Source organism: Brienomyrus brachyistius, chromosome 20 (genome assembly GCF_023856365.1).
Source record: "Brienomyrus brachyistius isolate T26 chromosome 20, BBRACH_0.4, whole genome shotgun sequence".
Taxonomy (NCBI): Eukaryota; Metazoa; Chordata; class Actinopteri; order Osteoglossiformes; family Mormyridae; genus Brienomyrus; species Brienomyrus brachyistius.
In genome coordinates this window covers 16366482-16382526 of record NC_064552.1, presented here as the reverse complement: position 1 = coordinate 16382526, position 16045 = coordinate 16366482, and the positions used below count along the sequence as shown (strand labels likewise).

Genomic DNA, 16045 nt, shown 5'->3' with positions numbered 1-16045 from the left:
TGGAAAGGATCTGGCCAGAGGTGAACAATCGAGTGAACTGCCCATTGAAACAGGCCCTTGTACACCTGCTGGACCAAGAAGTCATCAACATGGAGGACAATATGACTAAATTTTGCATCTCAAACCTGACATGTCAGTTAAGCCAAATTGGACTAGGCAGAGCTGTGCAATCATGGAATACACACAGGATCACAGGTATGCTAAACTGACAATGCACAACACTAGAAGCAGAGATTATTGTATACTGTAGTCACATCCATCATAAATGGCATTGCTTTGTTAGTTATTTGTTCCTTCTTTTAGGCTGAGATACCCAATGAACTTGCAGCAGGTGGCTGTCCTGCTATAATTTCTGAGGAACTCCTGCCGAGTGGCTCTTTTGTGGCAAACTTGCACGAACAAGGAGTTGGGATCCTCGTTAACTTGGGTGTCAGTTTCTGTAACTGACCCCTTTTCATCTGAGGAAGATAGATGTCATGCAGAACAGGACATTGCAAAGACCTACCTGATATCTCTCTTCTTTTTAATAATGTGATAAACAATAACCTCTTATTAAGGCAAAACAGAACAATTAAGAACCGCAATGCTTCAGTCAACACGGTGCAATATTACTCGCAAAGTAAGTTTCCCACTGCAGCCACTGCAGAGAATCCAGTTACTCTTTGCATGTTCTCATCAAAATTATCAGCTCGACATTTTGGTTAAAGGCTAGAATTGTTCTGCTACTCCTCAGTGCAGTTCCTGCAGCCAATAAGGCTTTGACAGCATGATGAAACCATGAGCTCAACAACTGGACCAGCAAATTTGATTCAGAAAACAGTTTCTAATAAACCACTCAATTTGTTTGTGTTTTGCAAACAGTGAAAACAAAATTGTTTTAAAGGCATTTTATGGTGCCGGTGGTGAGGGATGCCGTAAAGCTGAAGAAGGAGTCCTATCAGGCCTTTTTGGCCTGTGGGACTCCAGACGCTTCGCGTCGTGGCCGCATTACCACCTCGGGTGTGCATTATTTTCTAATAATTCAACGGCGCGTCGTCAATTATTCCTTACATAACATATACAAGCTATACGTTGCCAACACGTTCGACTTTGTAAGCTACACTATTAGTGTTTAGCTTACCTTGAGTGACTGAGCGTGAATGTAGCCTTGGTCTTGGTTGGACATTCCCCTGCTCTCTTGGGAAGCAGCTTCTTGCATAAAGTTGCCTTCATAGCAATTTGCATCTTGCATAGTGTCCTCTATAGTAACAGTACTTGTAGTATAGTCTTGAATTCGGTGGCTGGTGGGAGTAATACAGTTTGAAAAAAAATAAAATAAATTATAAAATCGGTACGTCAAACCTTTCACCTCCATGACAGCCAGAGCCAAATGTCAGGCATTCCCTGGGCAGACATGCATTGGCTAAGTATGACGCATGCCTGTGTTTGATGTGGTAGTAGAATGAATGGAACACTCTAAACTATTTGCAGCCATCAATTCCACAAATTTCTCAAAAGTTCATATTATGTCCATGTGCTGTGTTAATATGGCTTAAGAATGTCTTAAGTCAATGCAATAAATGCAAAGCAAATCACACAGCGCCAGCCAGCCATCTTTACTCAAGAAGTTTCTTGCACTAATTTTGTGCTTATCACTTGTGCTACTTCCCACATTAGACAATTCCATACCAAAAACATAGGGGTGGCTTTTATTATGTAAATGGATGCCCGTAAGCTCTCTTACCCACGTAGTACATATTTTTTTACTCAAAAACACATTTCCTATTGCTGACTGTGTACACTATTATTTACCTTAATAGTTCTTTGGATTTGTTTCTTAATTTTATGCACTCGCTATTCAGACTTGGATTCGCCCTCTGACTACCAGTTCGGACTGGTTGGTTGCTTTTTTACATCTTTGCGAAGACAGATTGAGGGAAGTCAGGTGTTTGAGGATTTTTGACTAGCAATTAATGAAATGATCAGCAATTATTCTTTATAAATGACTAGAAGTGATGTCACGTACTTAGTTTATATCAACAACCATTTGTAATGTGCTTAACTCTAAGCAGCTCGACCAATCTTACACAAGCTAATGTGCTAAAACTACCGTTGCTGCCAGCTAACATCTTCTACATTTAATCTTGTAAATTCCACAGATTGTGCAAGTTCAGTTAAAAAGCGCATGACCACATTTGCACTTAAGTATCACGCCCTCAAGCCTATCCTTTTCTCTTTCGCATTTACTCCAGTTATGAGCACCAGGGGCCTATATTACAAAGTCGGGTTACTGTCTTATTGGGGTAACTTCAAAATTTTTCCTTAAAGTGCAATACTATCAAAATAGTAGATCAGTCATAAATATCTGTTACAGAAGAAGCTAAATTCCAAATCACCACCTTATGTGACTCCAATAACTGAATAGAAGGTGAACCTAAGGTAAACGTGTAGTCACTAGCCCATATATCAGATCTAAAACCATATTATGAGAAGAAATACCTGTACATTGATGCTGGGAAAAGATTTGTGATTCATATACACGGCCTCATGCTCTCCTATGCATGCATTAATTGGGACGTGTGTGCAATAGATGATTCCTATCACCCTTGGGAATCCTATGAAAAATTGTGTTCAGTAATGTAAAGCAATTTACCTAAAAAAAATAGATTATTTTAATGCTGCGATTTAAGTGTGATTACATGAAACCCTTCTTTATTCTGCAGAGCACTTAAAAGATCATGGAAAACCACATATGCATCCAACAGCAAGCACCACTTTGCGAACCGCATGGCAAACGGGATTCTCGATCAGATGTTCAGCATCGCCTATGGAATACATAAATTGCCCACTGGCAAAATATCGCATCGCAAAACATACTGTCTGCTCGATCATGAGGGCATTGCTACGACGAGTGCAATTAGAGACCTCTGGACCGATCAACTGGCAAACATAACAAATTACCTTTCATGGAGAATATTGTCCGGGTATGTCAGCGGATTCTGGCAATCTCTAAAAAAGGGTTGTGAAGTTACACCTAGGGTGACCAGATAATCCATGTCAGGGAGGATATATTGAGCTATGACAGGGTTTTTTAAAACACAATGTTAATTAAAAGAACCCGGATCTCATTTAAGCAGTGTTCTTGCTGCGTGCTGATTGGTCAGTCTCTTATCATGCAACTAGCGTTAATGTGCAACAGCTGGATGGGTTTTTCCCAATCAAATGTTACGACCCAGTCTAGGGTTGGAGCGTAGCAGAAAGGAAATGGAATAGGGAAAAGGAAAAGCAGGAAAAACAGGTGAGGAGGAAAGGAAACACGGGACACAAAGGGATCTTTCTTTATATTTTATACACACTTTCACAAACAGGTGTAACAGACTTCGGGAGTGACAATGGACAAAACAACAAACAAAACACCGCTACTAAACGAATCCCAATCTAAGAATCCTACGTGAGAAACAAATTACAAAACAAAACATCAATATTAACGCCTGACTCCCTAACCAAACCAACAATAAACCACCACGTCTCGCAAAACAAGCAGTCACTCCTTACACACCTAAGTACGAACACACAGGAAACACAAAATCCGGGCAACAGTACCAAAGGGCAGTCAAAAACACAGGCAGAAGGTCGAACCAGAAAATAACAAACCAGGGAGAAAGTACCAAAAAAAGGCGAAGGAAAATAAAACATCAAAAACCAAAACCGTCATCCACAATAGTCCAAAATCAATGAGAAAAGCACTCGACATACACCAGCCGTGGTCTTTTCTTTCCAGAAACCGGAAGTGACGAAAGGTGCATTGGCCGAGTAGTGGGCGGGGTCTGGGCGGGGAGGCGGAGCAAGGATCGCATGGCGGAGAAGCTGTTGACGACAAGGCCTATAGGTGGAGCTGAAGATGCAGCCGGCGAATGACGACGAGGGCGCGAGGTCTGGAGAACCTGTAGGCATCCCCTTGAAACTTACGGCACGTATCACAAAGCAGTCAAAGCACAAGAAGATGTGAGCTATTTAGCCAAGCACAGTTGCCTTTCAGATTTATAGTAGTTTGTAAAACCTGGAGTAACTTGAAGTGTCCTCCCTGACATGGATTATCTGGTCAGCCTAGTTACACCACGCAAGTTAATCGCAAAATTACCCCGATAAGCCAGTAACCCCGCTTTCTAGTACAGGCCACAGAGCTATTAGTTAAGTTCTCCCCAACCGAGCTTGATGGGCCGAATGGCCTCCTCTCGTTTGTAAATTTCTTATGTTATTATAAGTAAAAGTATCGGTTTCGGCGATACTGGTCCATATTTACTTGGTATTGGATCGATACCAAACTTTGCAGTATCACACCACAATTTGATCGCGCGGGGTTTGTTTTGACCTTTTGAAGTTTATACATGGGCCACGTGATCACGTGGCGGCGATAGAAGGACGCGTCCGACGTCATCAGTCATATGATGTTGCACAAATGAAACAAGCACCGACTCCCTGCTTCCAGTGAATCAGGTTGCTTTGCAGAGATGGGAACTTAAGTGTTCGTTATTTTCAGTTCACTATTAAAAACACTTAATATTTACAGCATAAATACGCAAAGACTTACAGATTACAATACAACTAAAGGCGCGGTGCAAGGCATGCTGACCGGCTCAGTAACGTCACAATATAAAATATATAAATTATTATACGATATACCTTTATGAATAAAAACAATTATTCATAGCTAGGCCTATATAAATAAATACAAAAGCGTCTCCCAAAAGAAAAACATTAACAGGGGAGCGAAAAAATATTCAGGGGGAATATTTCCCCCCACAAATAAAGTAATGAATCTGAAAAAAAATCTTTGTTTAACGGTGGTAAAAAAATCGATTCAGTAAAAATAATCACGTAAATCTCAACACAAAGTTAAAATTAAACAAATCTTTCGCGCAAGAAACAGTGTGACTTGTAAGGCAGAAAATGGATCGTTCCGGAACACTAAGTTAATACCTGTGGAGTTACTGATCGACTTAGTTTCTGTTCATTGATCGTTACAGACTTGGTGAGGCATTTGACCTGCAGACTTTCTGAATTTATCTGGGTCAGACTGCGCTGAAAAACTCAGAACATAAAAGCAGTGAAGTTTTTGAAAATCTGCAACGATCGAGCAGCTGCCCTCGGCCTCATTTAGCGATATAAACCCGGTAAGAGCGCAAATCCGGACCGATGAGATTAAACTTGGCGCTTTTCTGCCTGCTGTGCTTTACTTCTGTGGCGTTGTCAAACACCATTATTACACGTTTCGTTCTTTTACGATTTTTGTGTGTAACTTGAGCTACTCTTTCGTTTTAAATCGCATAATATGTGTATAAAAAGCTAGTAAAAACAGGATGTTTTTTTAATCCAATACCTGGTCAACTGTGACGGACAAGTTAGTCGATCCCGGGAATTAAAAACCAAGAATAATCGTAGGGTGAGAAGGGGCTGTCGCAAAACTTTTTATTTATTTATTTCATTAAATTATCAAAAGACTTTTCGCACTAGAGCAATACAATTTAATATATTAAACTCACATCTGTCAGTTTATTACCCACACAATTCAAATATTTCTAAATATGATGATAAGCTTCAAATTTATATTTCAAGTGAAGAAATCAGGTTTTGCAACTATCCTCGTTACTGGGACGGTTGCGACATTATTTAAAATGCATTATAATGGTACTATTTAACTTATTTTTTCATCTGCCGTTTTAGCCTTAAATATTTGCACTGATTTACCCAAATGCAGCCTAATAAGTTTGAGAATTGGCATTATGTTTATGAGAATTAACATTTTTTGTTTGTGCATGGAGAAGGTCTGCCCAATGCACAGATGTTTCAGTGATAGAACAATTGTGAAAATAACAACAATTATTAAATGGTGCAAAAAATGTAACAAGAATTTTTATTCTCTTTATAAACCTAAAAGCTGAAAGCAGTGGGCATTTTCTTAATTATGTGAAATTTGGCTAAATAATAAAAAATGACAAACTACAAAACACAACTGAATAATACCCTGGTGGGAGGGGTCATTTTGAATCCAGATACTAACTGCGCTTCCACTAGTGCATACCCATTGCATCCATACCTTGCACTAGCAGCACTGAACCCATAATTCTCTTAGTTGAGAGTAACACTCCAGGCAAAGAATGCTTTCGCAATAACCTTGACACGTGCTAGCTGTCATTTACAAATCAGGAAAACAGTAATTAAAATGATCTGATTACATTTTTAATGTACACATTAAGGGCAGTATGACAAAAATTCTGATCATGAAAAAATACTTTAACTCCAAAACACCCATTTGATGAAAAATCCAGTGGGAAAGGTCACAAACAGCTGCCTTCTTTCTGGTAGGGGGAGGGGCCAAATGGGCATCTGGTTCATGGTTCTACTGTATTTGTCACTGGGGTAATTAGACATGTTGCAACTGTCCCCATCCTACCCTATAACAAGTCTTTATATGGCACCTTATGAAGGTGTATGCTATTGTACATTCCACTCCAGTAAGTTAAGAGGTAATGCCCTACTCGCTCTGTATCACTTGCCCAATTGTACCTTGCATGTCTGTGCATGCACAGCATTTTTGAGCATTTGGATTAGTTTGGATTAGTTAACAGTTCCATCAATTGAAATTGCTGCTCTCCAGTGATGGTATTTTGCTGTACTTGTAGTTCACTCTGAAATATGAAATTTGGCATATTTTGCATTTATTGCAGCCAAATTTATATCAGTTCAAATCAGTTGGATCAGGAAAAAATACCATACATTTCTGTAGTTCTTTGTCCTATTTGCATAATCTGCTGACTTTGCTGCAGCATAATAGTGGAAATTGCCAGGGACATATACAGTTGCACACTTGCTAAACACCTCTGGGAACTCCTTCAAGACTGTTGGAAAACCATTTCAGGTGACTACTTCTTGAAGCTCATCGAGAGAATGCCAAGAGTGTGCAAAGCAGTAATCAGAGCAAAGGGTGGCTATTTTGAAGAAACTAGGATATAAAACATGTTTTCAGTTATGTCACCTTATTTTAAGTACATAACTCCACATGTGTTCATTCATAGTTTTGATGCCTTCAATGAGAATCTACCAATGTAAATGGTCATGAAAATAAAGACAACACATTGAATGCGAAGGTGTGTCCAAACTTTTGGCCTGTACTGTATACCATTAGTATTTTTGTTAGGGTAATTACTGTTGTTATTGAAAATGATGGTCATAGTGCAAAAAAAGAATACAAATATTTAAGTATAAAGATATCCACATTATAAATGATGTTTTCAGACATGGATATTAAAACATATGCAGTGGAATCCAAGTGAGCTTATGGGGAAAGATTCTTCAAATTGTCTTAGCAGAATGTGCAGGGTAAATTAACAAGTGTACATATCACAACAAGGACTCTCAGTATCCAAGTAAAACACATTTATTAAGTACATTTGTAAGTGATCCATCCAGTACATCTAGAAATTGTGCAGGTTGGTGAGTATGAGATGAGTACAGATTAGTTGGGTGGAGCAAGTGATGGGTGGGAATACAATGCTGTTTCCAATAACCCTGTCTCTAATTTCCTGCTTAAAAGCAAGTACAAGCTGATTTTCAATACTTTCAGGTAGACTAGATGAACAAATGGCAATAAGAAAAGAGAGGGCATTGTATTATTAATATAAAGTAGGAATGTCAAACGATTTAATGACTCACCTTTGCATGTATACAGCATGCAGATCTAATCTGCATTGGGGGAATCCTGGCATATACAATTATGTAAAACCTGTTTGGCAAAATGGTTTTAAAAATAGAAATTGCATTTAATAACTGATAAGATCCTCACTATAAGTCATTAGTCTTCAATAAAATAAGACAAACATTTCAAAATGCATTATTTTCATCCTATTAATGCTTCTGTTTGGCATTTTTTTAAGATGAGATGAACCAAGTACTAATATTTCCTCGCCCTGCCTTTGACCCTGAATATTTTGAATGCATTTTTAGCTGTATTCTGGGATTTTGTGCAACATCACAACCGAAGCATTGTTTACAATCATGAAGGAATATTATGGATTTCAATATAAAATCTTCATTCATATTATTCTCCCATTTGGCTACCAAAATATGGCATGTGTTAATACAATTAAAGAATAATAACATAACTTTGAAATTAACGCTGTATGTTGAATGTGTTATTTTACAAACCTAAATTTATGTATGTACATATGTAACCCAACTTTACCTGAGCAGATGCGTAACTATTGATGGAGTTGGGATTTATTTATGCTACTTGGATGGTATGGAGTGGGGGTATTTAACTCCGAGGCACTGACTTGAAAAATGATTAAATCTCAATGATGAATCTATTTCCAAAAATGGTTAAGCGATTGCATGGAACAAAAGTCTGCATATAAACCAAAACTGCAGGTGACTATTAAGTCATTAAACAGTTTTGAATAAATTGATCTGAAAATGTAACTTAAATACATTTAAATATTGTTTTACTGTCAACTGTGGGATATATTCTGTGTTGAACATATTAAATTGTTGTTTTTAATAGAAATATAACCGGAAGTATGCGTGTCACAATGGATTTATGTGGAAAGTCTGTTTTTCTTCTATGGATGCTTTATTGCCTGCGCCGCGTAACTGCTTTGTGCAAGAAAAGGTTTATTTTTCCTAAAAATTATCCATTTGTTTTAGTTATGGCTATGTGATCTTATTACAGCTAAAATGGTCTAATGTGACTTGTCTTAATTTCAGCCATTCAAGCAGCAAAGTCTGACATTTCAAGTAAGGGTGTGTAGATATCCACTCTAAAAGTACTTAATGTGTCGTCCCACCAGAGTCTTACATTGTGTTTATTCTCTCACAGAACTAAGATGCACTGTGCTCTCCTTATTTCCCTTCAGTTTACCTTCCATCATGGCGACCACCCTTGACCTGTCACATGCAATTCCTCCACACACTTTGGCCAGACTTGCAAGGGAATGGCTTGCAGAGGACACACCAAACTTTGACCCTGCTGGGCTCTGTGTGGGCTCCAGGGAAGTCGAGGCCGCGCTCCTGTGTAAATCTCCTGGAAGTGTACTTGCTGGCTGTCCTTTTTTTAATGCAGTCTTTGCGGAGCTTGATTGCACTGTGGATTGGCTCCACCCTGAGGGACAAATACTTGGTAAGCTAGTCTAAAGATAAAATATAAACCCAATTTAATGTTTTTACTACTGTTTCGGTAAATCTAACTTTAGAAAATTCGTATCCGTTACACTTTTTACAGTGTCAGAAGCATAATCACAATTTAACTGAACATTTTCTTTAATTTAATTGAATCAGTGACGGAAAATCAATTCTTCACTTACCATTCCATGACTTCAGTTAAATGACTAAAAGTTACTTGCTTTAACATCAGTGCTAAGATCATTTAACATCATGATTTTTTGTGCTTGCTGATATATAGCCTGATTTTGTTATATGATGATAACCACTACAAAATACCATGTATTTACCAGTATTGATATCCATATATATATATATATATATATATATATATATATATATATATATATATATATATATATATATATATATATATATATATATCCAGGAATGATGTAATAAAATTTATATATGTATGTATGTATATATATATGACACACGCATATGAATATACTTTTTGTATGTTTTTGTATATAACTTAACATTTAAGTAATATCTGGCTGATACCTGAAAATGAAGAGAAGACCATTGATCCAATTTGAAAATTCCACTTTACAACAAAAAGGAGCATGTTTATAAGCATAAGTCCCAGCATAGGCTCTCTTATTGGTTCCTTCAGGTCCCGACACAGTGACCCAGACTGCAGTAGTGACAGGTCCAGCGAGATGCATCTTGCTGGGGGAGAGATCTGCTCTCAACTGCCTGGCCAGGACATCAGGCATCGCCAGCCGCTCGCACCAGCTGCTCGCCATGGCCAGGTCTGCAGGTTGGGCAGGTCAGCTGTCCGGGACGCGTAAAACCACTCCGGGATTTCGCCTGGCGGAGAAGTATGCCATGCTGGTTGGGGGCATCTCCACTCACAGGCATGACCTCAGCGGAATGGTCATGCTGAAGGATAACCATGTTAAGGCATCGGGGAGCATCACACAGGTGAGCAGACCCATGTGTCGCTCCTGGTCTTTTCATTTTAGTCTTGCACAGAGCGTCAGAACGGCCCGGAATTAAGGTTTTTTTTTAATTGTAGAACCCGGGACAACATTCCGAGTGCAGAGAATTTGGGGAGAAGCTGAAGGGTCTGAACTGCCAAACCACCTTTGATTAGAATATTTCTGTCTTCTTATTCATTTCTTTTATTGCACAGTTAAATGGTAACAGGCATAGGATCACATTTATTCATCCATCTTCCATCTCTTATCTACTACAGGTTTGTTGCGTCCTGCTTTGAATGAAAGTTACAATGCATAACTGCAGCCATTCATCTCCTAACTGCTCTTATGCTAATCAGGGTACAAGGGCACAAACAGGAAGTATATTGGAGTAATCATGACCAAAAATATAACATGCAGATTTTCAGTAGAGTGAATAGGAAGATCCAGACGCAGGAAAAGGAATTAAAATGATGCTACAGGACTGTTAGCATTATGTAAAAATTACTTTACAAATGTTCAGTTATTTGCAGTTTTTTTTTTTAAAATGACACGTTTAATCCAAGGGAGGCTGGCATGGTGGTGCTGTCCTTCCTTTGTCTTGTGTGTGTGAGTTTGTGACGACTCCCTGTGTCATGTCATACGAGGAACGGTTACTTGAGCTAAATCTGTTCAGTCTCAAGCAAAGGAGACTGAGGGGGGACATGATCCAGGTATATAAGATTCTAACAGGTTTGGATGCTGTTCAAGCAAATAGTTACTTCAGCATTAGTTTAAATACACGAACTCGTGGCCATAGGTGGAAATTAGCGGGAGAACATTTCAAGCTGGATTTAAGGAAGCACTTCTTTACACAGCGTGTAGTCAGAGTATGGAATACCCTTCCTGATAATGTAGTGCAAGCTGAATCCTTGGGTTCCTTTAAATCAGAGCTAGATAAGATTTTAACGACTCTGAGCTATTAGTTTAGTTCTCCCCAAGCGAGCTTGATGGGCCGAATGGCCTCCTCTCGTTTGTATAGTTCTTATGTTCTTATGTGGCTTTCCCATCGGTATTTCCATTTCCTCCTACAATTCAGAGACATGCAGTTATGCCTGTTGGCATTTCTGTATTACCAGTAGTGTGTGATTGTGCCTTGTTTTGGACTGGCATCCTGTACTTCTACCCTATGCCCTGTGAGGGACTGGCATCCCGTCCAGGGTATACCCCTGCCCTATGCCCTGTGACAAACTGGCATCCCATCCAGAGTGTACCCCTGCCCTGTGCCCTGTGATGGACTGGCATCCCATCCAGGGTGTACCCCTGCCCTGTGCCCTGTGATGAACTGGCATCCCATCCAGGGTGTAGCCCTGCCCTATGCCCTGTGAGGGACTGGCAACCCCTCCAGTGTGTACCTCTGCCCTGTGCCCTGTGATGGACTGGCATCCTGTCCAGCGTGTACCCCTGCCCCGTGCCTTGTGGTGGACTGGCATCCCATCCAGGGTGTACCCCTGCCCTATGCCCTGTGAGGGACTGGCATCCTGTCCAGGGTGTACCCCTGCCCCGTGCCTTGTGGTGGACTGGCATCCCCTCCAGCGTGTACCCCTGCCCCGTGCCTTGTGGTGGACTGGCATCCTGTCCAGGGTGTACCCCTGCCCTGTGCCCTGTGATGGACTGGCATCCCATCCAGGGTGTACCCCTGCCCCGTGCCTTGTGGTGGACTGGCAGCCCATCCAGGGTATACCCCTGCCTTGTGCCCAGTGCCCCCTGTGATTCACCCCCTGAACAGGATAAGTGGTTGGAGGATGACAAATGGATTTAATCCATGGAACGTTAACATCTATGAAAACAATGTGATTGTCATTTATTAGATCTGTCCTGCTCTATTATTTCATGGCATCAAGTATATATACTAGGATTTGAAGTGAAAATGTATGGACGATATTTTTCAATGCAAACAGCTCAGTATTGAGAGCATCCATCCATCCATCCATCATCTCCCGCTTAATCCGGAGTCGGGTCGTGGGGGCAGCAGCCTCAGCAGGGAGACCCAGACTTCCCTCTCCCCGGCCACTTCGTCCAGCTCCTCTGGGGGGACCCCGAGGCGTTCCCAGGCCAGCCGAGAGACATAGTCTCTCCAGCGTGTCCTGGGTCTTCCCTGGGGCCTCCTCCCAGTGGGACATGCCCGGCTCAGCTCTCTCTTAGTATTGAGAGCAGTGCTTTACTTTTCAACTGAGAGCATAGAGAGACACGGAGAGCCCACATTCCATCCAGCATTCATGATTCCCTTTCCTCTGTGTTCTCCAGGCAGTAAGAGACGCACGCTCTGTTTGTGGATTCAGCAGTAAGATTGAGGTGGAGTGTGCAAGCGAAAATGATGGCAGGGAGGCGGCAACAGCTGGAGTGGACATTATCATGCTTGACAACTTTACTCCTGAGGTAAAACCTGCCAGGCATCTGTACTGAACTAATGACTGAATTGTTGACATGTCATGTGCTTAAGGGGCAATGTGTAGCTCAATAAGTTTGGGATCCAGGCATGTATCTGGAGGGTTGTGGGTTCAAACAGCACAAAATGGAGTCAAGACAATGTACTTAAACTGCCATAGCGCACCACGTGTAGCTGGTGTACACGAAGTGGGTAAGTTTAAAGTATCTTAGCTATTTTATTTTGCTAAAAAGCACTCAATGTGGCTGCTTGTCAATTAACTTTAAATTTGAGTTTCAATTATTACTGCTTAAAATGAATGTTTTACTTAAAACTACTAAATGTTTCTGTGATACAAATTTTTGTAAATAGATGAATAAAGTAATTTTGTTATAAAACCAATAAATATGCAATATTATTTACAGAATTGAGCATCTCAAGACTTCCTGTATATAACAGAACGTAACCCCTGTGTCAAGTGACGCATACCTATATCAATAGTCTTTACCTTCAGGTTGTTAAATGAAGTGTATGTCCTTCATCCTTTGTCTGTCCATTTCTCTAGAGCATACGCAGTGCTGCTCATTCACTGAAGCTGGACTTCCCCTCTGTGGTGATTGAAGCCAGTGGTGGAATAACCCCTGCCAACCTGAACCTCTACCTGTCCCCCCACGTGGACATCATCTCCCTAGGCTGCATCACTCAGGGTTACCCCACGGTGGACTTTTCCCTCAAAGTTCAGTAGAAAAATCCTGTCCTTAGGTGAAGTTCTAATTTGAATGCCTACCTCTTCTGCAGTTAACATGATTAAAAACTCTAAAATCGTATCCAGTCTTGCCTGAATTTTATTGAGGGTTAGCTTGTTTCTAATGAATATGAAATTTTTCTCACATGTTCTGGAAGTTTCTCTTCCTGTAAATAACCAGTGCTTTAGTAATCTGATTACCTAGCAATAACGTTATGCCTAGGCTTAGGTAGGTCTGGGCTGTATAACAATATAAACCTGATCAGTCTCCATTCCAGAAACCAAGATCAGAGTAAATGTCACCCAAAAAGGCCACTACATATTCCACCAAATTCCAGGTTTGTCATTTATTACAGAAATGCTTATTGGTGTCTAACCCGGATGATTTGTCACTGTGACTAAATCTAATTGTTTAAATATACATTGATACCGTTGAATGCCGAGATGGTACTCTCATTCCTATCACTATAATAAAGTAGTAAATGAAAGAGATTGTGGGACAGGCAACCTTTGCACAGCATTAACGTGCAGGTAATGTTAAATAATTTATTTTCAATTCAGGGCTTCATTTGTGTAGTATCAGTGTGCTATATACAACTTAAGGTCTATCTGTATCCACTGTTAAGATCGTTTGCGACGCTGCACAAGTGATATTCAGTGCAAAACAGCCAGTCTGTCCAGGAATCTACATTGTATGACAGATTTGCTCAGGGTGTGGAACTTCTCCAGTTGTACCTTAAATTAACACAGATGGAAATGTTTGTCCCCCTGTAATATGACAGCTGTACTCTCTCACTGGGGTCTGAAGGCACCCCTTCCCTCCCTTCCTGCCTATTCTGATGACATCTTACCAGACATCACACCTTAGGCATGTTGATTTCTGGGAGGCGGATGAAGGGCAACATGGAGGGGGTGTACTGGCGTGGCCTGGGGAGTAATACCCTATAGCATGGTGTTCTAAAATACTCACCCATTCCACCTGGCAAATGAAATACATATACCATGGTATGAGAGTATTAAAAATTAGACACCATCCACGCCTAGTGCAGAGGTGGGGGGGTGGTGGTAAAATTTTCCAACTGGATGGGGCCACATGGTGGTAAAACATCTTACAGGCTAATTTCACCACCACCGAATAGTGGAACAACAGATTTTTAGGACATTGCACAACATATTCGGGTGTCGCGGACTTGCTGTCAATTTGTGAGCGACTCCCAAAACTTCTGGGAGAGGTGGGATGTCTGCCATACACCCAGCACCTGAACTGCAGGACCGGAGCTAAGGCAGAACTGAATATAGCCATTCTTAGCGCTAGTGGTGGGACATGTGACGAACAATTTCAGCCTCAACATCTCAGTGCTGTCTGTATATCACAGTACTTTGTCAATTATCGGACTAGACTTTCAACTAAAAACTTGGATCTTTTTTTATCAGTCAACTTGGTTAAGAAAAAAAACAATACTGCTAAAAATATTGCATTTGTGTGACACTGTAAACAACATATGGTCTGTGTATAGGTTGGCTATGCTTGCAGCATGGCCGATGAGGAAGAATTGACTTCTGGTTGTGTGGAAATGGTTTGGATTGATGTGGACTAATCTACTGTTGTTTGTGTGGAAGTCTTATTTTATTGGATGTCTATGCACATAGGAGCCTCCCCAGCCCAAAAATGACAGTTTATACCATCTTTGACGCCCCTTGAACAGACCCCCAAACTTCTCCTCTTGCTGGTTTGTTTCTTTTTTGCATACTTTTCAAGGCCTCTAACCCTCTTCCTCCTACGATCTTCTGCAAGACTATCTCATCTCGCACATTTCTCATACAACAATGTTTAAGGGAAAGACAACATTACAAGAGATAAGAAAGCACTACCTGATTTTGGAGACTAAATGTCCCAAATTTAATACAAGTACTAATTCATATGCCATAATTCTGTATTTGTACACCTACATGTGTATAAAAATAAATTTATTTATTTATTTATATATATATATATATATATATATATACACATACACACACACACACACACATACATATATATGTATGTGTGTGTGTGTGTGTGTGTGTGTGTGTGTGTGTGTGTGTGTAAATAACACTTGTTTTACTGGGCTTTTATCTCATACTTTCTGGTCTCATAGCCTCTAACAGTTCCCATTTTCATACCCCCTCCTATTCAGAGTCATCTTCTAACACACTAGGGACAGTTCCCTTTATGTCAGAACATTCCAAAGTAGCCATGCATACAGACATTTCTTTGTATATATTGTGAACTAGGAGTGTGAAGAGGCATTGTGATGAATCAGTTAAGGTGGCTATTCAATGCACTGAATGCAGAAAGTAGCAGTGCCAATGCGTGAATTTCCAAAACGTAGGATGACAGTGAAGGTTCATTAATTCATAAAGGAATGTTACCTGATGATCTTTACAACTGTTTTGGGAAACTTTGTTGTAGTGCAGAACACTCCCTGTATTGGTTAAGATAATCATGCTGCTTTTGGTGAATGATTTTGTTGCACATAAAAAGTCATTGTTTTTGCAAGCTAGCTACGGTAGCAGTGGTTAGGACCTTGGGTTAGCTAACTAGCTAAATAAAAAGTAATGTTAGCCTTAGAGATGCACAGCATATTGGTATCTGCTGATATTCGTTAAAAGTCAAGATATTAGCATCTGATGCGTCAGTCTTGGCCAATACCGCTAGCTGATATTTAAACTTTATCAGTATTCAAAGTTAGCAGCACCAAAGCTAACGACACTACTACTAAAACAATG

At 40.3% G+C, this 16045-nt stretch overlaps 1 protein-coding gene across 1 annotated transcript; it reads left to right on the top strand.

The window, feature by feature from the left end:
• The first annotated feature begins 4507 nt into the window (after positions 1-4507).
• LOC125715442 (nicotinate-nucleotide pyrophosphorylase [carboxylating]-like) lies at positions 4508-13355 on the top strand. The gene is made up of 5 exons (XM_048986955.1): positions 4508-5153; positions 8892-9154; positions 9815-10125; positions 12408-12539; positions 13094-13355. Exons 2-5 carry the CDS (start codon positions 8905-8907, stop codon positions 13271-13273), a joined length of 873 nt encoding a protein of 290 aa, XP_048842912.1. The 5' UTR covers positions 4508-5153; positions 8892-8904; the 3' UTR covers positions 13274-13355.
• The last annotated feature ends 2690 nt before the right edge of the window (positions 13356-16045 follow it).